The following is a 26,302-nucleotide window of genomic DNA, read 5'->3' on the forward strand; positions in this document are numbered from 1 at the left end:
CATTGCTTGCCGTGCTACCGAGGTCCTTTGTCCCTGAATTGCTCACACACTCCGGCAGATTCAATGGGGGTCTGGCGGCAGATTTCTTTGACTTTATGGTTGGAAATGCATCTGCTTTGAGTGTCGCAGGATATCCACACATTCTTGCCATCTCTGTCGTAGCATAGCTTTCGTCGGTAAAGTGTGCGGAACAAACGTCCAATTTCTTGCCACTTTCGCATCTTTGGGCCACTGGTGCAACTTGAATCCGTCCCTGTTCGTGTTGTTACACCCTCCGACAACACACCGACGAGGCATGATGTCTCCAAGGTACGGAAAACAGTCGAAAAAACGGAAAATAACAGCTGATTTGACTCGGTGTTTGAGAAAATGGCGGATTGCTTCCCGATGCGACGCCACGTTGTGACGTCATCGCTCCGAGAGCGAATATTAGAAAGGCGTTTAATTCGCCAAAATTCACCCATTTAGAGTTGGGAAATCGGTTAAAAAAATATATGGTCTTTTTTCTGCAACATCAAGGTATATATTGACGCTTACATAGGTCTGGTGATAATGTCCCCCTTTAAAAAAATTATACCGTATTTTCCGCACTATAATGCGCACCGGATTATAAGGCGCACCTTCAATGAATGGCCTATTTTAAAACGTTGTTCATATATAAGGCGCATTGCATTATAGGGCGCACCGCATTATAGGGCGCATAGAATAGACGCTACAGTAGAGGCTGGGGTTACTTTATGCATCCGGCTGGGGTTACTTTATGCATCCCGTAGTTGCGAGACCTGTTGTGGCTCAATATTGGTCCATATATAAGGCGCACCGGATTATAAGGCACACTGTCAGCTTTTGAGAAAATTGGAGGTTTTTAGGTGCCCCTTATAGTGCGGAAAATACAGTATATGTATATATGCGCACTAATTGACTGAAAGAGCGTGCACTTGGCGCGATGATGTCATGTTATCCATGGAAAAATGCATTTTTAGACAATATGATTTGCCTGAGCGACTAGGAGACCCCGAGAGTAACAAGCGCTTGCCTTGTTGCCTTTCCATTAAGAACAATAAATTAGTTTTTAGTGTAAGTTTGCTGGTTTCAAGAAATGTAATGCCTAGTGCAGGGGTCGGCAAGCCAAAATGTTGAAAGAGCCATATTGGACCAAAAATACAAAAACAAATCTGTCTGGAGCCGCAAAAAATTAAAAGCCATATTACATACAGATAGTGTGTCATGAGATATAAATTGAATTAAGATGACTTAAAGGAAACTAAATGAGCTCAAATATAGCTACAAATGAGGCATAATGATGCAATATTTACATATAGCTAGCCTAAATAGCATGTTAGCAACGATTAGCTTGCAGTCATGCAGTGACCAAATATGCCCGATTAGCACTCCACACAAGTCAATAACATCAACAAAACTCACCTTTCATGCACAACGTTAAAAGTTTGGTGGACAAAATGAGACAGAAAAAGAAGTGGCATAAAATACGTCCTAGAAAGTCGGAGAAAGTTATACATGTAAACAAACTACGGTGAGTTCAAGGACCGCCAAAATTAGTAGGACAAAACGGCGCTCGCCAAATACTCGAATCAGTGAAGCATGTTTAATATAAACAGTGTGATTTATAACAATTAGGGAGGTTTGTGTCATGTTTGTCCTCCTACAGCAGGGGTCGGCAACCCGCGGCTCCGGAGCCGCATGCGGCTCTTTGATCACTCTGATGCGGCTCAGCGGCTTACTTGCTGAACCCCCCAATTTTCCCGTCCGACTTCCGGATTTCAGTGCCTCTCACAGAAAACTCCCGGGATTAATATTCACCGATTTTCGCCCTTACAGCTATAATAAGGGCGTGCCATGATGGAACAACATTTGGCGCTCTCTACAGTCTGTATTAACAGCGTGCCAGCCCAACACTTGTTATACAATATACATCCTCTGCTTGCACACGTACGTGACAGCAATGCATACTTGGTCAACAGCCACACAGGTTACACTGACGGTGACCATATAAAACAACTTTAACACTCTTACTAATAATGCGCCACACTTTGAACCAAAACCAAACAAGAATGACAAACACATTTCGGGAGAACATCTGCACCTTAACACAACATAAACACAACAGAACAAACACCCAGAATCCCATGCAGCCCTGACTCTTCCGGGCTACATTATACACCCCTGCTACCACCAAACCCCACCCCCACCCCAACCCTGCTCCCTCACACATCAACCCCCCCCCCTCCCCCTCCCGTGCGGCGTCGGTTGAGGTGGGCGGGGTTTGGTAGCGGGGTTGTATAATGAGTCACGGAAGAGTTAGGGCTGCATGGGATTCTGGGTATTTTTCCTGTTGTGTTTATGTTGTGTTACTGTGCAGATGTTCTCCCGAAATGTGTTTGTCATTCTTGTTTGGTGTGGGTTCACAGTGTGGCGCATTATTAGTAAGAGTGTTATAGTTTTTTTTATACCGCCACCGTCAGTGTAACCTGTGTGGTTGTTGACCAAGTAGGCCTTGCTGTCACTTACGTGAGCAAGCGGAAACAACATACAACGTGTGGCTGATCAGGCACGCTGGTTGTAGTGGGCGCTATATGCTGTCCCATCACGGCACGCATGACGCTGTCAAGCGCCATTCATTTAAAACCCGCGTGCCGCACCAGCTTTCAAATCCCATATAAAGGTGTGGGCATCGTGTCTGAGACCCCTGGTTTATACATAGCACAAAGCAAAAAAAAACTTTGTATGCAGTGTTATTTCATTTAAAATTTCAAAATAATTATGCGGCTCCCATTGTTTTCTATAATTTTGCGAAACTGGTCAAAATGGCTCTTTCACTGGTAAAGGTTGCCGACCCCTGTCCTACAGAAACCATATTAAAACAAAAAATATATTTTTTCCCCTCATTTTTTTCCATTTTTCATACATTTTTGAAAAAGCTCCAGAGAGCCGCGGGTTGCCGACCCCTGGCCTAGTGCATATCATTATGTCAAGATAACGGCACTAGCATTTACTTCATTTAATATTGAGCAAAAAGGTCTCTTTTTTTTCTACCAAGAAAAGTGCACTTGTTATTAGTGAGAATATACTTATTTTAAGGTATTTTTGGGTTCATTGAGGTTAGCTAATTTGACTTGTTTTGGAAAGTCTTGACAAGCCGAATTTTCTTGTTCTATTGGCAGATAATTTTGCTTAGTTCAAATAAAATACCCCTCATTTTTGTAATTTTTAGCGACCGCAATGTCCCTTTGGGACAGAGGACCCTATTGTAATTGTAAGGTTTTATTATTATTATTCCGCCGCCTCTTTGAGCTGTAATTTGACCTCTTTAACATGCTTCAAAACTCACCATATTTGACACACACATCAGGACTGGCGAAAATTGCCATGTAATAAAAAAAAAACAACCCAAAACTCAAAATTGCGCTCTAGTGCCCCCTAGGAAAAAACACAGACAAAACTGCTCGTAGAGACATGAAACAAAAACCTCTATGTAGGTCTGACTTAGACCTAGATTTCATACAGTAACATCCTTCAGCAAAAATCAACAGGAAGTTGGCAATTCCCCCTTCAAAACAAAAGTTTTGTAAAAACAGTCACTTTTGCCTCTTTGAGCTGTAATTAGACCCCCTTAACATGCTTCAAAACTCACCAAACTGGACACACACATCAGCAATGGCAAAAATTGCGATCTAATAAAAAAAACCAACTCCAAAACTCAAAATTGCGCTCTAGCACCCCCTAGGAAGAAAACACAGACACAACTGCTCCTAGGAAGAAAACACAGACAAAACTGCCTGTAACTTCCAGTAGGAATGTCGTAGAGACATGAAACAAAAACCTCTATGTAGGTCTCACTTAGACCTACATGTCATAAATTGACAATCTTCAGTAAAAATCAACAGGAAGTTGGCAATTCCCTCTTCAAAACAAAAGTTTTGTAAAAACATTGGGACACTTAGGACTACAACTTGACAAAAGTATTGGGACACTTGGGACTAAAACTGGACAAAAGTATTGGGACACTTACACTGGACAAAGGTATTGGGACACTTAGGACTAAAACTGGTCAAAAGTTTTGGGACACTTACTACCAGAAATTGACTAAAGTATTGGGACACTTGACTACAACTTGACATAAGTATTGGGACACTTCGGATTACCACTGGACAAAAGTATTGGGACACTTAGGACTAAAACTGGACACAAGTATTGGGACACTTACGACGAATACTGGACAAAAGTATTAGGACACTTCGCACTAAAAGTAGACTAAAGTATTGGGACACTTAGGACTACCACTGGACACAAGTATTGGGACACTTACACTGGACAAAAGTATTGGGACACTTGGGACTAAAACTTGACACAAGTATTGGGACACTTAGGACTAGCACCTGCCAAATATTTTTTCTTGTTTTTGAACACTGACTTTTTGCAGTGTGAGAACACAAAGAGAGGTTATCTGAATAGAATACTAACTTTCCCTCAGTAATGATTTCCATTGAGAGGAGCAGTATGAGCGAGCACGACAGCAAGTAATGGGAGCACAAAAACAATCTCTTCCTGTTCATTGTGCCTAATTAAGGGGGCTACAGAGTGCTCCCCCCCTTCAAACTCCTCTGGAGACTGCACAATTAACCGGGACAAGGAGGTCATTTTAGGATGCATCTGGAGAATTCCACTGGTTTATTTCTCCAAAACGGACGAGAAAGCACCCCGAGCCGGTCCAAGACCAGGACAAATGGATTAGCGGACAAAAGGCTGCAGAGAAGAAAAGCAGCTGACATTCCCCAAACCTTCATACATGATTCTTCAAGTCTAATAGTTTCTAAAGGGGTTCCAGGTCCTGGTTCTTGGCATCACAAAATGTGATTCCTGTTATGGAATCATTAGTGACAGGTGTGTGGACACATTTACCTGGGCTCCCCACCCCAATCAGGGGCCCCCGGTTTTGAAGGCGGAATGCAATAATTGATGTTCATAGCTGTCAATCACAGACAACACTGCTTTGTGTAGTGGTTGTATACTCTCTCCCTCTCCTTTTTTCCTTCTGCTCCGAGCAGGGTGCAAACCTTGATGTGAGAGGCCAGCGCCCTAACTACTGAGCTAAAAGCACAGGCAATCTCCCAGACCGCCAGGCCTATTCTTGAAGTTGACTGGCTTCTGTTACACTGGCACAGACGTGCATGCGCCCGTCACAAAGTAGATGTATTGAAGAACAATATTTTTTTTTTTAATGGATATTTTGAATTGTTGCTGTTCTGTTGAGTAAAATCATGTTTGTTTGTTTTTGCCAAACTGTGTTTTCAGGGCGTGAGGGGTGTTAAGGTTTTAGGGGGCATAGAAGTTGTTGACGTCAGAGTTGGTATAGAGAGAGTATGGACAAAATAAATCAAAAATATACATATTATTTCAGCATGTTTATGTGAGCCCAGAAAATGTTTTCCTTTTCAACTTATATTCAATTGAATAGACTGCAAAGACAAGATATTTAATGTTCTTTTAACTTAATGTTGTTGTTTTTTTTTTTGCAAATGATCATTAACTTAGAATTTCATGGCTGCAACACGTGCCAAAGTAGTTGGGAAAGGGCATGTTCACCACTGTGTTACATGGCCTTTCCTTTTAACAACACTCAGTAAACGTTTGGGAACTGAGGAGACACATTTTTGAAGCTTCTCAGGTGGAATTCTTTCCCATTCTTGCTTGATGTACAGCTTAAGTTGTTCAACAGTCCGGGGGTCTCCGTTGTGGTATTTTAGGCTTCATAATGTGCCACACATTTTCAATGGGAGACAGGTCTGGACTACAGGCAGGCCAGTCTAGTACCCGCACTCTTTTACGTTGATGTAACACGTGGCTTGGCATTGTCTTGCTGAAATAAGCAGGGGCGTCCATGTTAACGTTGCTTGGATGGCAACATATGTTGCTCCAAAACCTGTATGTACCTTTCAGCATTAATGGTGCCTTCACAGATGTGTAAGTTACCCATGTCTTGGGCACTAATACACCCCCATACCATCACAGATGCTGGCTTTTCAACTTTGCTCCTACAACAGTCCGGATGGTTCTTTTCATCTTTCTTTTCATCGAGTTTGTGGACTCGTCAGACCACAGAACACTTTTCCACTTTGCATCAGTCCATCTTAGATGAGCTCGGGCCCAGCGAAGCCAGCAGCGTTTCTGGGTGTTGTTGATAAATGGCTTTGGCTTTGCATAGTAGATTTTTAACTTGCACTTACAGATGTAGCGACCAACTGTAGTTACTGACAGTGGGTTTCTGAAGTGATCCTGAGCCCATGTGGTGATATCCTTTACACACTGACGTCGCTTTTTGATGCAGTACCGCCTGATGGATCGAAGGTCCGTAATATCATCCCTTACGTGCAGTGATTTCTCCAGATTCTCTGAACTTTTTGATGATATTACTGACCGTAGATGGTGAAATCCCTAAATTCCTTGCAATAGCTGGTTGAGAAATGTTGTTCTTTCTTTGAAAGTTGTTATGTCTTGCTGAAAAAATTACTATTCAGTGGATTGTCACTTGTATTCAGTTTGTTTAAATATTTTGACAAATGAGATTGAGTTTTTCCAGTGTGTGGAGAACACTTCTTAGACAGGAAGGAGGCGTGCAGTCTTTCAATTAGTCAGACGCTGTCTCGTCATGTATTGCATTAAAAACATTCATTTCAAGTTTACAGTTAATAATAGCAGGTTTTACAAAGAGGCTCTAAAGTGATAGGCAGAGTTAGTTGGTTAGTTAGTTAGCTGCAGTATTAACAGCAGACAACGGGCTGACTTTGTCTTCCGGCTCGGCCTCTGAGAGGATGAAAATACGTAATTAATTTAGAATGATCCCATGTAGTGTGTGATAATGTTTCTGGTAGTATTTCCTCTCTTTGATGAAATATCCACTTTGCAAGTATTTCAAGTTGCCCAGTTGTCATCCTTCCTCGTGAACAGAATAGATTCTCTGAACCTTTTGATGATATTACAGACCGTAGATGGTGAAATCCCTAAATTCCTTGCAATAGCTGGTTGAGAAATGTTGTTCTTAAACTGTTGGACAATTTGCTCACCCATTTGTTGACAAAGTGGTGACCCTCGTCCCATCCTTGTTTGTGAACGACTGAGCATTTCATGGAAACTGCTTTTATACCCAATCATGGCACCCACCTGTTCCCAATTAGCCTGTTCACCTGTGGGATGTTCCAAATAAGTGTTTTGATGAGCATTCCTCAACTTTCTCAGTCTTTTTTGCCACTTGTGCCAGCTTTTTTGAAACATGTTGCAGGCATTAAATTCCAAATGAGCTAATATTTGCAAAAAATAACAAAGTTTTCCAGTCTCAATGTTAAATATCTTGTCTTTGCAGCATACTTGCCAACCTTGAGACCTCCGATTTCGGGAGGTGGGGGGTGGGAGGCGTGGTCGGGGGTGGAGCGGGGCGTGGTTGGGGGCGTGGTTAAGAGGGGAGGAGTATTAATTTATTTATTTTTTAATATATTTTATTAATATTATTTTTTAATTTTCCCCTCCCTCAGGGGGGGGGCTCGGCGGGGCGGTTGCTGGTTGTTCCATCTCCATCGTTGGGGTCCCTGCGGGTGGGGTGGGTGGTTCCCGTGGCCCTGTGCCTGGGTGGTCCTGCGGCGGCCGGTTTGGGTGGGGTGGCCGGGGGCTGGCCTCGCCGCGCTCTCCGGGGGTGGGGGGTGGGCTCGTGGGGGCCCGGTTGCCGGTGGGGCGGGGGCGGTCTTCCCGTCCGGTTGCGGGGAGTCTCTGGGTCCCTCGGGCGGGGCGTCTCGCCTTTCTGCCCGTGTGGGGTGTGGTCTCTCGCTGGCTTGGGGTCTGGCTGTCCCCTGCTTTTCTCGTGCCCTGTCCTCTGCCGGGTGCGTCTGTCTGCGGCCTGCTGCTGGCCCTTGTGGGCGGTACGGTGGGTCGGGCTCTGGGGTTCCTGTCGCTGGCCGGCTTGGCTGCGTGGGGGCGGTGGTCCCTGGTTCCCTGGGCACCACGCCTCCTGTTTGTGGGTTGGGCTCTCGGGGGTGATGGGGCCGTGCTCTGGCTCCCACGCACTCTGGGAGTCGATTGTATTGTACATGCAAATTCACATATGCTCACATACGTACATAGGTACCTACGCTCCCACATACATACACAAATACAGTACATATTTACCTACCTAATGTTCGTACATCCACACGCACATTCAATATACAAACATACACATACACATACTGTACATATACATTCACTGTACAAACACATATACACATTCTGTACATATACATTCATTGTACAAACACATATACACATTCTGTACATATACAAGTACATATGCATAATTACACTCATGCACATAATCACGTTTCATCAAACATATATTAACGTTGTTGCCCTAGGGTAAACTGGGTGTAACACATGGCACACTGACAAAGCTTAACCTATTGTGACTATAACAATCTACAAGGTTAATGTAGGTTGCTTCTCTTTCTCCCCCTCCATTTTTCTGCATTCTTTCGTATCTCAAGTTATCATTACGTATATGTATTGTTGCATTTAAACAACTGTATTGTTGATAATAAAGGTAAATTATTGGTATTGTTCATTATCAATAGCGCTATTTCTATTGGTATTTGTATTGATCCATTTGTAGTGTAATAATGCTCATTGTCATTTCTGTATTTTTTTTTTTTTTTCGCTAACTGCTTATTTGCTATTACTTTTACCATCATATTTGTACATGTCATATTTGCTGATGTTGCTCTATTGTTGTTGTTGTTGTTGTTTGCTGTTGTTGTTTTTGTCTCTCTGTCTAATTCCCCTCTTGTCCCCACAATTTCCCCCTCTGTCTTCTTTTTTTTTCTCTTTCTATCCCCTCCTGCTCCGGCCCGGCTGCACTAAATGATAATATAAATACATTTAATAAAGTCAAATACAAATAAGGCAACAAGAGAAGTATCCTACACTTCTCTTTTGTAAAGTAAATCTGAACAGCCGACATGGGCATCTACATCAACTATATGATTTGCCTGAGAAGCTGGACAGGACATAAAAAAAATTAAAAAAAAAAAAAAAAAAAAAAAGAGGGGAGGAGTATATTGACAACTAGAATTCACCAAGTCAAGTATTTCATATATATATATATATATATATATATATATATATATATATATATATATATATATATATATATATATATATATACATCCTGAAAATATGCAAACAAAATTGTGTTTAGATAATTGATACTTCAAACTTGCATAAATAAATATTAAGGAATATAACATAACTTGGCTTCTGAGAGCTTCAAAATGTAATGAATAAAATGCTAAAGTTGTTGATAAACAAGCAATTATTTTAATAATTAAATATGGTCATTTTAAATGAATTATTATGATCATTTAAAATTAATTATTTCAAATATGTTTATTTTATTGTATAATTCTATGGCTGGATGTAATAAGGAGTCAGAAAAAATACAAATAAAAATACAATTAATTTTTGATGTTTTTAGCAAAATATAGTAAAAATGTATTTAGTTTTTTGTTTTTTTAATTAATAAATATATTTATTTTTAGGTAAGATAAACATAATAATACAATTTATCTCTAGTCTGGATGATTTAGTTCTTGTCACCCTGTTGTCCTCCCATCGTGAAAAAAGGCTGTCCTCACTCAGGTCCGCATGGAACTGGAGGGGGCGTGGCCTCCAGCTCCGGCTGAAAATCGGGCGATTTTCGGGAGAATATTTGTCCCGGGAGGTTTTCGGGAAAGGCAATGAATTTCGGGAGTCTCACGGAAAATTCGGGAGGGTTGGCAAGTATGCTTTGCAGTCTATTCAATTGAATATAAGTTGAAAAGGGTTTGCAAATCATTGTATTCTGTTTTTAATTACCATTTACACAACGTGACAACTTCACTGCTTTTGGGTTTTGCACATTTGACAGGCATCTCTATGTCAAGATGCTTTCTGTTCCAGCTATGGCGGCGCTATCAGATTTGGCTGCAGGTCTGAAAGCCAATGCGGTCACTTATTTATTCCCTCACGAGAGCACTACCTTTGCCTCCAGAGAGCTGAGCCGAACTCCGGTAAAGTGCACAGTTAATAGCCTGCATCATCAAAACCTCGCACAGTCCATTATGAGTTTCAGAGAACCGGATAAACTTTACCCATACTTGCCAACCCTCCCGGATTTTCCGGGAGACTCCCGAAATTCAGCGCCTCTCCCGAAAACCTCCCGGGACAAATTTTCTCCCGAAAATCTCCCGAAATTCAGGCGGAGCTGGAGGCCACGCCCCCTCCAGCTCCATGCGGACCTGAGTGACGTGTTGACAGCCTGTTCACACGTCCGCTTTCCCACAATATAAACAGCTAATGATCGAGGGCGAGTTCTTGGTTTCTTATGTGGGTTTATTGTTAGGCAGTTTCATTAACGTCCTCCCAGCGCGGTAACAACACACAACAACAGCAGTCAAATTTTCGTCTACCGTAAAGCAGTTCGTCTGCCGTAAACAGCAATGTTGTGACACTTTTAAACAGGACAATACTGCCATCTACTGTACATGCATATGTGACCCACCCATAATGTGTCACATTTTTGTGTTGATTTATTTATTTTATTTTGTGGTTTGAATTCGTTTTTGGAGCTGTCATTACACATTTATCAGTATTCACATTGGTCAGTAGGGGGCAGTAGGGCGTTTCTTTCCAATTGAATGCTATCACCTGCAGACCGGAAGTGTCTTGTCATTCTGATGAGAGCGACCAGTCTGAACAATTGAAACGTCCTGTGTGCTTTTTCCTCCTGTATAACAGGTTAGTTTTGATGAATCAACTCACTGAATAATATCCATGTGATCTTTATAAGTTTAAGTACACATTCTGTTGGTGGAGCCTAACTCTAAAGTGTTTGTGAGTTGTAGTTTGTATTTGTGAATGAATCCAGTGCACAGCTGCAGTAATCAATACAAAAAGGCGACGTGAGTGCGCAATGTTTATATAGGAACTTCTGATCCTAATTCAGACTCCCAAATTAGAGCTCCCGTTTTCTTATTGATTTTATAATGTATATTTGTATAATGTGTGTGTTCTGAAATAGTGACAGAGAATAGAACAAGGATGGACAATTCAACCCTTAACTCAACAATGAGTAGATGAGTGTTATGTGTGTGTATATGTGTAAATAAATTAACACTGAAATTAAAGTATTTCTTTTATTTATCTATATATATATATATATATATATATATATATATATATATATATATATATGTAATAAAAAAAAAATATATATATATAGCTAGAATTCACTGAAAGTCAAGTATTTCTTATATATATATATCTTAACGACGCCCCCAACCACGCCCCCCACCCCCCACTCCCCACCTCCCGAAATCGGAGGTCTCAAGGTTGGCAAGTATGACTTTACCTCTTTTCGATCTCAAGGCGGGTGAGGCCGGCGACCCCGGCGACCCAGGGATCACGTCAGCTTTGGTCAGTCTCCGCTCCGCCTCCTTCCTGCCCGGCGACTCCATCCTCTGGACGCTCTTCTGGGGACTGCTCGCCCCCTCCGGCTCAGGCCTGCTTGTCTTCCGCTTCAGCACTTCATGGGGAGCTGGTCCAACAGAACGGCACGGAAGAAAAACATCAAGTAAACGAAAGCACGGATAGAGAAGTCAACCAGTCAGGCCTCATTCCACTCAGTGCTGAACCGAGGATGACATCAGCTCTGGGAGAAACCACGTGCGACGAGCATGACCAGAAGAATGCTCGCTATCTTCACACAGAAGTTTGTGTCATCACATTTATAACACAAGACTTCATGGGCTGGCTTGTCAGTCAGGACCGTGACTCACTGCTAGGCAGGCTGCTCGTACTTGAATGTCCAACTCAAACATTAGTTTGGCTTGGCTTTGACGGGCCCGACAAAGGCCCCCGGCAGGAGGGGACACTTGGCTTTGTTCACTCTGCACTGTCTGGCCCTGCGCTCCCATTCTGGGGCCCGCTTTCTCCCGCATAGTCTCGCAGGATAAACACTGCGGCAACGCGCTGTAAATTATTACGGGCATGGACAGTAGGAGGCTGACAGTGAGGCACACGGAAGATTTACTACGCCGTCACTGTGCTATTCAACAACTTGCAACCAATAGCAAGCAAGAAGACCGTTGTGCAACTCCGTTATGGCTTTGTGCCGACTACACACATTTGCATCGCACACTCAAGGAGCTATGAGCAGATAGTGGCCCTTGTGACATCCCACAATAGGAAACATGATAAAAGATCAATTTTCATGTAAAATATTCATCATAACTCCTATAATGGCCTAGTAGTTAGAACAGGCCTGGGCAGTTATTTTGACTCGGGGGCCACATTTAGAGAAAAAAAATGTGTCTGGGGGCCGGTATATCTATTTTTAGGAACACTAATACAAAACCTCACAATGTCTGATTGAATGCTATGACAGACCACCTTAAAAAACGTAATGGAATTTTAAGTTTTTCTATGAACGATAAAACACTGAATATTGACAAAATATGAATGTCACACCCCCTTCCGATCAATATATTTTACAATCAAGTGAAATGCAACAAAAATGCAACAAACAGTGAAATATAAACGCAAAGGGTACAAAATAAACCCACCTACAATCTGATATAGGGATGTCTCGATCCGATATTTGGATCGGATCGGCCGCCGATATTTGCCAAAAAATGCGTATCGGCAAGGCATGGGAAAATGCCGATCCAGATCCAGTTTAAAAAAAAACTCCGGTCCGTGTTTTCCAACGCACAGATTTAAATAATACATTCCACTTTTCTGCTGCTCCCTATTTCCGTTCCGCATTTTCCAGCACACCTTGAACATATCCACAGGTCTATGGATTCTCACGCAGTTGCTTTTAGCTGCTGGCATTGCACGACAGGCTCTTCCCACTCCTTCTTCTGTCTCCTTCTCACAGACAGCAAGCGCAACTTCTTACACACGTCACACGTCACATACGTATACGTCCTCTCCCAGCAGAAAGGTAGCAGCATGGCAAACGTTAGCTGTGATGCTAGCGCAGCCGCTAAGGTGCGCGCCTGCTCAAACGTCCTCTGCGCACGGCAAATCTATGCCACGCACAAAATCAAATAAAAAAATAAGCGCATAACAATTTTCGACACACGGACACGACAGAGAAAACAGTTTTCGTCATCATTGTTCAAATATTGTGACGTATGTCGAGACGCTTATCTCCATTCGGTGCCACACGTCCACACCATCAAAATGCCGAGGCAAAAATTTCCACATCAACACCGTATGAAAAAATGAGTAATTTTTTTAGTTGTGATTTCCTTCTCTGCATGAAAGTTTAAAAGTAGCATATGTTAATGCAGTATGAAGAAGAATGTTTTAATGTAGACATGCAAGCCTTGAAAGAACATTTTGAAAATCAAGACTACATTTCCTGCAAATGGGTGCATTTCTACCCTATATTTTAACTTTAGATTTATTCTCATATCAAACTCTTTCGGCTGTTTTTTTGACAATTACATCCGGCGCCCCCCTCCACACCCCGGATTGTAAATAATGTAAATAATTCAATGTGATTATCTTGTGTGATGACTGTATTATGATGATAGTATATATCTGATAGTATATATCTGTATCATGAATCAATTTAAGTGGACCCCGACTTAAACAAGTTGAAAAACTTATTGGGGTGTTACCATTTAGTGGTCAATTGTACGGAATATGTACTTCACTGTGCAACCTACTAATAAAAGTCTCAATCAATCAATCAAAACACATAGAATCATCATACTGCTGTGGCTAAAAGGGGAGGAGTATATTTACAGCTAGAATTTACCAAGTCAAGTATTTCACATACCGGTATATATATATATATATATATATATATATATATATATATATATATATATATATATATATATATATATATATATATATATATATATATTTTTTTTTTTTTTTTTTTTTTTTTTTTTTAACATGCAAACAGCAGCTTGGAATTTGGGACATGCTCTCTCAGGGAGAGCATGTCCCATGAGGTGTGTGTGGGGGGTTGGGGGGGTGTAGGAGGTAGCGGGGGATGTATATTGTAGCGTCCCGGAAGAGTTAGTGCTGCAAGGGGTTCTGGGTATTTGTTCTGTTGTGTTTATGTTGTGTTACGGTGCGGATGTTCTCCCGAAATGTGTTTGTCATTCTTGTTTGGTGTGGGTTCACAGTGTGGCGCATATTTGTAACAGTGTTAAAGTTGTTTATACGGCCACCCTCAGTGTGACTTGTATGGCTGGTGACCAAGTATGTGTTGCATTCACTTGTGCAATGCAAGGCAATGAAGCTCTCTGCGTACTGTACGTGGGCTAATTGGAAGGTCACATGAAGTTTGGAGCTCTGTAGCAACCGACTGTGCAGAAAGTCTTCGCACTACGCGCTTCAGCATCCATTGACCCCTCTCTGTCAGTTTACGGGGCGTACCACTTGGTGGCTGAGTTGCTGTTGTTCCCAAACTCTTCACTTTTCCCATAATATAGTTGGTTCTGGAATATTTAAAAGCGAGGGAATTTCAGACTGGATTTGTTGCACAGATGGCATCCGATGACAGTTCCACGCTGGAAATCACTGAGAGCGTCCCATTCTTTCACAAATGTTTGTAGAAACAGTCTCCATGCCTAAGTGCTTGGTTTGATACACCGGGCCAAGTGATTAGGGCACCTGATTCTCATCATTTGGATGAGACTGTGTGTGTTACCTTGAAGGCTTGCAATGTAGGAGTTGGAGTACTCCCTTATATCTTATCTGTAGTAGAACAATGAGCCTGTTTTCCTTTCTGGAGCGGGTGGGGGCTGTTTGCGTATTCAAGAAGTTGTCTCTTCCTGTTTGAAGGTTAGACCAATTCCAGATGACTGTATGACTGTATTGATGTGGGCTGGTCTCCTGAAGCTTCAGTAAAACATGATAATATTCCTATTCTGTTCGAAGACCTCCTCAATCCCACCAACACGTCTTCCTATGAGGAAACAGTGCCTGGGGAATCTGTGGTGGACTCTTCTATTTCTGGGGCTGAGGTTGCTGAGGTAGTTAAAAAGCTCCTCGGTGGCAGGGCCCCGGGGGTGGATGAGATCCGCCCGGAGTTCCTTAAGGCTCTGGATGCTGTGGGGCTGTCTTGGTTGACAAGACTCTGCAGCATCGCGTGGACATCGAGGGCGGTACCTCTGGATTGGCAGACCGGGGTGGTGGTTCCTCTCTTTAAGAAGGGGAACCGGAGGGTGTGTTCTAACTATCGTGGGATCACACTCCCCAGCCTTTAGGTCTATTCGGGTGTGCTGGAGAGGAGGCTACGCCGGATAGTCGAACCTCGGATTCAGGAGGAACAGTGTGGTTTTCGTCCTGGTCGTGGAACTGTGGACCAGCTCTATACTCTCGGCAGGGTCCTTGAGGGTGCATGGGAGTTTGCCCAACCAGTCTACATGTGTTTTGTGGACTTGGAGAAGGCATTCGACCGTGTCCCTCGGGAAGTCCTGTGGGGAGTGCTCAGAGAGTATGGGGTAACGGACTGTCTGATTTTGGCGGTCCGCTCCCTGTATGATCAGTGTCAGAGCTTGGTCCGCATTGCCGGCAGTAAGTCGGACACGTTTCCAGTGAGGGTTGGACTCCGCCAAGGCTGCCCTTTGTCACCCATTCTGTTCATAACTTTTATGGACAGAATTTCTAGGCGCAGTCAAGGCGTTGAGGGGATCTGGTTTGGTGGCTGCAGGATTAGGTCTCTGCTTTTTGCAGATGATGTGGTCCTGATGGCTTCATCTGGCCAGGATCTTCAACTCTCGCTGGATCGGTTCGCAGTCGAGTGTGAAGCGACTGGGATGAGAATCAGCACCTCCAAGTCTGAGTCCATGGTTCTTGCCCGGAAAAGGGTGGAGTGCCATCTCCGGGTTGGGGAGGAGACCCTGCCCTAAGTGGAGGAGTTCAAGTACCTCGGAGTCTTGTTCACGAGTGAGGGAAGAGTGGATCGTGAGATCGACAGGCGGATCGGTGCGGCATCTTCAGTAATGCGGACGCTGTATCGATCCGTTGTGGTGAAGAAGGAGCTGAGCCGGAAGGCAAAGCTCTCAATTTACCGGTCGATCTACGTTCCCATCCTCACCTATGGTCATGAGCTTTGGGTTATGACCGAAAGGACAAGATCACGGGTACAAGCGGCCGAAATGAGTTTCCTGCGCCGGGTGGCGGGGCTCTCCCTTAGAGATAGGGTGAGAAGCTCTGTCATCCGGGGGGAGCTCAAAGTAAAGCCGCTGCTCCTCCACATCGAGAGGAGCCAGATGAGGTGGTTCGGGCATCTGGTCAGGATACCACCCGATCGCCTCCCTCGGGAGGTGTTTAGGGCACGTCCGACCGGTAGGCGGCCACGGGGAAGACCCAGGACACGTTGGGAAGACTATGTCTCCCGGCTGGCCTGGGAACGCCTCGGGATCCCCCGGGAGGAGCTGGACGAAGTGGCTGGGGAGAGGGAAGTCTGGGCTTCCCTGCTTAGGCTGCTGCCCCCGCAACCCGACCTCGGATAAGCGGAAGAAGATGGATGGATGGATGGATGTCTTGATGGTCCTAATTACTCTGCATATATGTCATCTGAAAGAACTTGGGATTGACCAGTGACTTTTATTCCCTGAGAGGTAGACTGGTCAGACGCAACAAATACTTTTGGCTATATAGTGTACTTCCAATGCATCATTACGGCACCAATGAGACTCCCTTCAAATTGTAGAAGCATAGAAATAAACGTTATCATAGCATCTTTTAATTCCGCATGATTAGAGCAATTCAATGAGCTGTTCGAAAGGCATGAAGAGAAAAAATGTCGTCTGAGCTCATCGAGGCGCGAGCGAAAGCTACGTCATCGCTTGTTATCCATCGGGCAGACGCTCCATGAAAGAGCTCAGCTGGGAGATGAGACACTATTAAGCAAGCATTCCTCAGGCTCTGACAGAGGCCGGCCTGTGTTGTGTTGTGGTTTCCGCTTGGCGACGGAGCGCAGCCCAAACACCGTGGAGAGACACTGAGAGAGTGAAAGCTGTGAATAATGGAGGCTGTTCTACATAGAAGGAATTTCAGGTTTGGAGCAGCACATACCCCTGGTGCTGGGGCGGGTCTTGCTAGGAATACCAATGAAAGTCAGAGGAAGACGGGGATGGAAGCGAAGGCAAAGGACACTGAAACAAGGGCTGATTTATGCAGTCTGCACTAGCAGACAGATGAACAGTAGAGAAAAGAGTACAGCTACAACATTGTGACGGGAAAACGACGTGCAATATATTTGAAGTTCAGATTTTAAAAAGCGAAATAAAGAGCATAAAATACACTTTTATACCATTGCATTTACTTTTATGTGCCAAGCACTGATTGTGATGAACATTTGTCTGTATAAGGCAAAGGTGTCAAACTCAAGACTAGAGATGTCCGATAATGGCTTTTTTGCCGATATTCCGATATTATCCAACTCTTAATTACCGATTCCCATATCAAGCGATACCGATATATACAGTCGTGGAATTAACACATTATTATGCCTAATTTTGTTGTGATGCCCCGCTGGATGCATTAAACAATGTAACAAGGTTTTCCAAAATAAATCAACTCAAGTTGTGGAAAAAAAATGCCAACATGGCACTGCCATATTTATTATTGAAGTCACAAAGTGCATTATTTTTTTTTAACATGCCTCAAAACAGCAGCTTGGAGAGCATGAGGAGGTTGAGGTGGGTGGGGTGGGGGCGTAGGGAGTAGCGGGGGGTGTATATTGTAGCGTCCCGGAAGAGTTAGTGCTTCAAGGGGTTCTGGGTATTTGTTCTGTTGTGTTTATGTTGTGCTACGGTGCGGATGTTCTCTCGAAATGTGTTTTGTCATTCTTGTTTGGTGTGGGTTCACAGTGTGGCGCATATTTGTAACAGTGTTAAAGTTGTTTATACGGCCACCCTCAGTGTGACCTGAATGGCTGTTGACCAAGTATGCCTTGCATTCACTTGTGTGTGTGATAAGCCGTAGATATTATGTGACTGGGCCGGCACGCAAAGGCAGTGCCTTTAAGGTTTATTGGCGCTCTGTACTTCTCCCTACGTCCGTGTACACAGCGGCGTTTTAAAAAGTCATTAATCTTAATTTATGAAACCGATACCGATAATTTCCGATATTACATTTTAAAGCATTTATCGGCCGACAATATCGGCAGTCCGATATTATCGGACATCTCTAACTGTAATACTGGGGTGGCTACACTTTTTCTGCAGGCGAGCTACTTTTCAATTAACCAAGTGGAGGGGATCTACCTCATTCATATATCATTTTTCAGGATTTCTACAGATCCCAAATACAGATCAGCGGGTACCAGAAGGTAAGAAAAGTTGATTTTGCATAATATTGCGAAACAGAAATGCTTGTGCAGCCTTTTGAGACATTTGTGATTTAGGGCTATATAAATAAACATTGATTGATTGATATGTCTTACCTTACACACACACCATAATAATACTAATATATTGAAGGACAATACAATCCATCAAGCGATGCGGCTTCATAGCTTACCAAAGTCCTACTAAAACATTTTGATTGATTTTTGAGCACCGTGCGTAATGTTCTTTATTTTCAATGGAACATATAAAATGTTGGTGTTGTTTACTTGAGTCATATTGCCATCATAGTGCAGTCTACACGTAGCTCTTATGTTTGACTGCCATCTACTGGTCACACTTATCATTACACCATGTACCAAATAAAATAGCTTCGAGGTAAGTAAGCACAACCAGAATTATTCTGTACATTAGCAGGGCTCGAATTTAACCGCGGCAGCTGCTGCGACCGTCCTCATCTTTCGCCGTAATGCCCCAAAAATGTACCAATATTTGCGGCAAGAACATGCCATGACCGCCCTTGCCTTTTTACTTGTTAATGACCGAGGGATGTAACAATAAACGGTATAATGATATTTTGCGATAAAATTAGTAATATTGTCTAATTTTTTAATTACCGAAAAACCATCATTTATTAATACATTTTTGGCAATAGGAAGTCAGGAGCATGCGCACGAGCGGTGTTTGGCTTGAATCGGTAATTAAGAGTTGGACAATATCGGATATCGGCAAAAAAGCCATTATTGGACATCTCTAGTAGGGATGTCCCGATCCAGGTTTTTGCACTTCCGATCCGATACCGATACTGACTGATACTGGCCTATCCGAGCATGTATTAAAGTTTAAAGTTATTTAGCCTACTTAGTTGTCAGAATCATGTTGAAAAGGGTTTTAGTACTCTTGATAACAACTAGCCAGCTGAATTAGGGGAGTTTGAATAATACACAATGGTTGGTAACAAGAAACTGACCTGTTTATTCAAGGATAAACACAAAATAGACAAAATTATACATGACAAACAGAAATGGCATCATTGAACTAGGGCTGGGCGATATGGCCTTTTTTTAATATTGCGATATTTTAAGGCCATATTGCGATACACGATATATATCTCGATATTTTGCCTTAGCCTTGAATGAACACTTGATGCATATAATCACAGCAGTATGATGATTCTATGTGTTTTGATTGATTGATTGAGACTTTTATTAGTAGGTTGCACAGTGAAGTACATATTCCGTACAATTGACCACTAAATGGTAACACCCCAATAAGTTTTTCAACTTGTTTAAGTCAGGGTCCACTTAAATTGATTCATGATACAGATATATACTATCAGATATATACTATCATCATAATACAGTCATCACACAAGATAATCACATTGAATTATTTACATTATTTATAATCCAGGGTGTGGAGGGTAAGTGTCAAAAAGACAGCCAAAAGAGTTTGATATGAGAATAAATCTAAAGTTAAAATATAGGGTAGAAATGCACCCATTTGCAGGAAATGTAGTCTTGATTTTCAAAATTTTCTTTCAAGGCTTGCATGTCTACATTAAAACATTCTTCTTCATACTGCATTAATATATGCTACTTTTAAACTTTCATGCAGAGAAGGAAATCACAACTAAATAGATCACTAATTTTTTCAGACGGTGTTGATCTGGAAATTTTTGCCTCAGCATTTTGATGGTGTGGACGTGTGGCACCGAATGGAGATAAGCGTCTCGACAGACATTACAATATTTGAACAATGATGACGAAAACGGTTTTCTCTGTCGTGTCCGTGTGTCGAAAATTGTTATGCGCTTATTTTTTTATTTGATTTTGTGCGTGGCATAGATTTGCCGTGCGCAGAGGACGTTTGAGCAGGCGCGCAACTTAGCGGCTGCGCTAGCATCACAGCTAACGTTAGCCATGCTGCTACCTCTCTGCTCGGGGAGGACGTATACGTATGTGACGTATGACGTGACAGTATGTGACGTATGACGTGACAGTATGTGACGTATGACGTGACAGTATGTGACGTATGTCGTGACAGTATGTGACGTGTGTAAGAAGGTGCGCTCGCTGTCTGTGAGAGGGAGACACAGAAAAGAGTGAGAAGAGCCTGTCGTGTAATGCCAGCAGCTAAAAGCAACTGCGTGAGAATTCACAGACCTGTGGATGTGTTGAAGGTGTGCTGGAAAATGCGGAACGGAAATTACGGAGCAGCAGAAAAGTGGAATGTATTATTTAAATCAGTGCGTTGGAAAACACGGACGGGAGTTTTTTTTTTAAACTGGATCTGGATCGGCATTTTCCCATGCCTTGCCGATACGCATTTTTTGGCAAATATCGGCGGCCGATCCGATCCAAATATCGGATCGGGACATCCCTAATCTCTAGTAGAAATCCTGAAAAATGATATATGAATGAGGTAGATTCCCTCCACTTGGGCAGTTGAGAAGGAGCTGGCCTGCAGAAAAAGTGTGGCCACCCCAGTATCACAGTTTATTTCCATATGCTAAAAATAAGTTCCAGTGTGAACAAATCAGAGGTCGGCACAAATGCGAGCGGCGCTTTGAAGACAACACTAATAACATTTGCTCAGGTGTACTAAACGGGATGATGAAATCAACAGCCCATGAACTGCATGTCCTGTTTTGTCGCACGCCCGCCTTATTTACACTCCACTCCAGCGTGCAGATGGACTTCACTCCGGGGGGGAAACCACCACAGCTGGGAGCCATTCCACCTCCTGTGATGCTGACTTTCTCATGACTCATCCTCACAAATCAATGCACATTTCCTCAGTCCAGAATGCTGGACATGCAAAAACTCTTTAGTGCACCTTAGCACTGAAAGCAAAAAGCCTGCGTTTGTCTCTGCCGGGGTGAGGTACCTGCGCCCCAGGATCCCTGAAGGTGCAGGTACCTCACAGAGGACCATGTATGAAGCTCTCTGATGCACCCGTTTCAGATTCCAAAGCGCAGGGACAGAATGTAGGGGATGTGCACTTGCATGTATGAGCACAGTGCGCACACTGGCAGGTTGAGAACCAGCAGGTGATCAGCCAAAAACCCAGAAAGCATTTCCGAAGGTCACCTTGGTACACAAAGTGCACTGTTATTAGGAGTAAATGGTAAAAGTGGAACTAATACTGCCACACGGGCTGTGATTTTGCACAAATCCAATTTCACAGCCTATTATTTTTCCTGGGTGGGCTATAAATACCCACTGTGTTATGTAGTGCTCTCACAGCAACATCTCAGTCCTCCAAAATTCATTACCAGCAGCAAATTAATGAATAAGCAATAGAAATTTCCCTGCAAACTACCTAAAAACGAGTCCAAGAGAAAATGAAGTATCATCTAAAACAGACCTAGGCAAATTAAGGCCTGGGGGCCACATGCAGCCCGTTAAGCCTTTCAATCTGGCCCGCCGGACATTCCCAAATATTTGTTTTAGATGTTTAAGATGGAAAGTGTAGCTGCCATTATGATGTGCAGTGATGTTTTCTAATGACCGTAAGTCTTCAACTATACAAAGTCTTTCAATGGTTGGAATCTGCGCTTTTGCATGATATTTTAGTGCAGTGGTTCTTAACCTGGGTTCGATCAAACCCTAGGGGTTCGGTGAGTCGGCCTCAGGGGTTCCGCGTAGCCTCCACCACAGAGGTAAGGACACATCCGACTTATCGTGTAATTAAAAACTTCTCCCTATGGGCGTATTATGGATACCCCCAAACAATGTCTCCTCCCAATAGCTCCACCCACTCGGCAGATGACTTTATGAATTTATTTAATAAGAAAATTGAACTCATTAGAAAGGAGATTAAAGACAACGCATCCCAGCTACAACTGGGTTCTATTAACACAGATACAACTGTATCTACGACGGATACTGCAATACAAAATAGTCTCTCTCTTTTTGATGAAATAACATTAGAGGAACTATTACGGCGTGTAAGTGGGATAAAACAAACAACATGTTTACTTGACCCACTTCCTGGGAAACTTATCAAGGAGCGTTTTGTATTATTAGGTCCATCAGTGCTAAATATTATAAACTTATCACTTTCCTCTGGCACTGTTCCCCTAGCATTCAAGAAAGCGGTTATTCATCCTCTGTACAGAGGATGTCGTTGTGGCTTGTGCAGCCCTTTGAGACACTTGTGATTTAGGGCTATATAAATAAACATTGATTGATTGATTGAATGTTCCCTCTAATTTTCCATCTGATTTGCAGGTTGTTTGATTGATCGATTGAAACTTTTATTAGTAGATTGCAAAGGACACAGTACAGTACATATTCCGTAGAATTGACCACTAAATGGTAACACCGGAATAAGTTTTTCAACTTCTTTAAGTCAGGGTCCACGTTAATCAATTCATGGTAATGTGTGTAAGGTGTGTAATTTGTTGTGTTGGTTTTGTTCTTTAAACAAGGTGATGTTCATGCACGGTTCATTTTGTGCACCAGTAAAAAAACATATGACTTTTTCTTGAATTAAAAAAAAAAAAACATTTTATTTTTCACTAAAAAAGGGTTCGGTGAATGCGCATATGAAACTGGTGGGGTTCGGTACCTCCAACAAGGTTAAAGGGGAACATTATCACAATTTCAGAATGGTTAAAACCATTAAAAATCAGTTCCCAGTAGCTTGTTTTATTTTTCGAAGTTTTTTTCAAAATTTTACCGATCACGCAATATCCCTAAAAAAAGCTTCAAAGTGCCTGATTTTAACCATCGTTATAAACACCCGTCCATTTTCCTGTGGCGTCACATAGTGAAGCCAACACAAACAAACATGGCGGAAAGAACAGCAAGCTATAGCGACATTAGCTCGGATTCAGACTCGGATTTCAGCGGCTTAAGCGATTCAACAGATTACGCATGTATTGAAACGGATGGTTGTAGTGTGGAGGCAGGTAGCGAAAACGAAATTGAAGAAGAAACTGAAGCTATTGAGCCATATCGGTTTGAACCGTACGCAAGCGAAACCGACGAAAACGACACGACAGCCAGCGACACGGGAGAAAGCGAGGACGAATTGGGCGATCGCCTTCTAACCAACGATTGGTATGTGTTTGTTTGGCATTAAAGGAAACTAACAACTATGAACTAGGTTTACAGCATATGAAATACATTTGGCAACAACATGCACTTTGAGAGTGCAGACAGCCCAGTTTTCATCAATTAATATATTCTGTAGACATACCCTCATCCGCGCTCTTTTCCTGAAAGCTGATCTGTCCAGTTTAAGGGACGGTGTGAGCCAAGACATCCAGGGGGTTTAGCTCGCTCGTCTGCGGGAACAAACTGCCGCCATTGCTTGCCGTGCTACCGAGGTTCTTTGTCCCTGAATTGCTCACACACTCCGGCAGATTCAATGGGGGTCTGGCGGCAGATTTCTTTGACTTTATGGTTGGAAATGCATCTGCTTTGAGTGTCGCAGGATATCCACACATTCTTGCCATCTCTGTCGTAGCATAGCTTTCGTCGGTAAAGTGTGCGGAACAAACGTCCAATTTCTTGCCACTTTCGCATCTTTGGGCCACTGGTGCAACTTGATTCCGTCCCTGTTCGTGTTGTTACACCCTCCGACAACACACCGACGAGGCATGATGTCTCCAAGGTACGGAAAACAGTCGAAAAAACGGAAAATAACAGAGCTGATTTGACTCGGTGTTTGAGAAAATGGCGGATTGCTTCCCGATGTGACGCCACGTTGTGACGTCATCGCTCCGAGGGCGAATATTAGAAGGGCGTTTAATTCACCAAAATTCACCCATTTAGAGTTCGGAAATCGGTTAAAAACATATATGGTCTTTTTTCTGCAACATCAAGGTATATATTGACGCTTACATAGGTCTGGTGATAATGTTCCCCTTTAAGAACTACTGTTTTAGTGACTAGTGTTGTCCTGATACCAATATTATTTTGATACTTTTCGGTACTTTTCGATACTTTTCTAAATAAAGGGGACCAGAAAAAAATAGCATTATTAGCTTTATTTTAACAAAAAAATCTTAGGGTGTGGCGGACCGGTACTTTTCAGCGGCGGTATGGTACCGAATATGATTAGTATCGCGGTACTATACTAATACCCGTATACCGTACAACCCTAGTAGTTACTATGGTAATCTAAGTCACAGCAGGTCAGACGAGGCACCAAGCAGTGTGGGTGGGGAGCGTTTCCACAGAGTGTTTCCAGAGCCTGAAATGTGGGTGTCAGGGACAGACGCGGAAGGAGATTTTTTTACGAGAAAGTTCTAAAGCTTAGTGATGTATCAGATGTATCAGATTGTAGATGTTTTTTGTTTTTTTACCCTTCACGTTCATATTTCGCTGTGTTTGTTGCATTTTTGTTGCATTTGGCTTGATTGTAAAACATGTCGATCAAGAGGGGGAGTGACGTTCATATTTTCTCAATATTCAGGGTTTTATCCTTCATAGAAGAAAAATTCCATTCCGTTTTGAAGGCGGTCTGTCATAACATTTTTAGCATTCAATCAGACTTTACTGTGAGGTTTTGTATTAGTTTTCCTAAAAATAGATATACCGGCCCCCAGACACATTTTTTTCTCTAAATTTGGCCCGCGAGTCAAAATAATTGCCCAGGCCTGATCTAAAAGAACAGCTCACCTAAAATAAAATTAAAAAATGGGTATTTTTTCGAGCTAAAAGGCAAGGGAATGAATAATGTATTTCTGGTGGACAAGACATGTCATATTCATGAGGCTCAGGGCTAGAAGATGAGAACACAAAGGAGAATATGAAAGAATGTACAACAGATCATGATAAATAGAATGTGCAGAACAGACTGATCAAATGCAAGTACAAATATAAAAAAGCAAGGTTCGCTAGTTATCAGGAATTGGTACCGTATCGGTTCATACAGTCATGGTCAAAAGTTTACATACTGTCATGATGTTCTGGACTCTTTTAGTTCCTGTTTGTGCACCTCCTGACTTTGTTTAGTCACCATGGTTACATAATGCACTCACCTGCCTCTGGTTAGTGTTCGGGACGCTCACCTGACAGGAACTTGTTTCTTCAGCATTGTCCACACGTTTAAGTCAGGACTTTGGGATGGCCATTCCAAAACCTTCATTCTAGCCTGATTTAGCCATTCTTTTACCACTTTTGACATGTGTTTGGGGTCATTGTCCTGTTGGAACACCCAACTGCGCCCAAGACCCAACCTCCGGGCTGATGATTTTAGCTTGTCCTGAAGAATTTGGAGCTAATCCTCCTTTTTCATTGTCCCATTTAAAGCACCAGTTCCATTGGCCGCAAAACAGGCCCAGAGCATAATACTACCACCACCATGCTTGACGGTAGGAGTGGTGTTCCTGGGATTAAAGGCCACCCCTCACCACATAACTTTCCTCCAGAAAGTCTTATCTTTGTCCGTGTGATGTCAGATGAAACAAAAATGGAGCTGTTTGGCCACAATACCCAGCAATATGTTTGGAGGAGAAAAGGTGAGGCCTTTAATCCCAGGAACACCATGTCTACCATCAAGCATGGTGGTGGTAGTATTATGCTGTGGGCCTGTTTTGCTGCCAATGGAACTGGTGCTTTACAGAGAGTAAATGGGACAATGAAAAAGGAGGATTACCTCCAAATTCTTCAGGACAACCTAAAATCATCAGCCCGGATGTTGGGTCTTGGGCGCAGTTGGGTGTTCCAACAGGACAATGACCCCAAACACAAAGGAATGGCTAAATCAGGCTAGAATGAAGGTTTTAGAATGGCCTTCCCAAAGTCCTGACTTAAACGTGTGGACAATGCTGAAGAAACAAGTCCATGTCAGAAAAGCAACACATTTAGCTGAACTGCACCAATTTTGTCAAGAGGAGTGGTCAAAAATTCAAGCAGAAGCTTGTGGATGGTTACCAAAAG

At 42.8% G+C, this 26,302-nt stretch overlaps 1 protein-coding gene across 5 annotated transcripts in view; it reads right to left on the bottom strand.

The window, feature by feature from the left end:
- The window catches only part of map7d1a (MAP7 domain containing 1a), a 111,424-nt gene that overhangs the window by 60,879 nt on the left and 24,243 nt on the right, over positions 1-26,302 (bottom strand). For all 5 annotated transcript variants that reach the window (XM_061958589.2, XM_061958572.2, XM_061958581.2 and 2 more), the window contains exon 2: positions 11,429-11,614. In XM_061958589.2, coding sequence (XP_061814573.2) covers positions 11,429-11,614 — 186 coding nt within the window. The remainder of the gene's footprint in view (positions 1-11,428; positions 11,615-26,302) is intronic.

This window comes from Nerophis lumbriciformis, linkage group LG04 (assembly GCF_033978685.3).
Source record: "Nerophis lumbriciformis linkage group LG04, RoL_Nlum_v2.1, whole genome shotgun sequence".
NCBI classification, from domain to species: Eukaryota; Metazoa; Chordata; class Actinopteri; order Syngnathiformes; family Syngnathidae; genus Nerophis; species Nerophis lumbriciformis.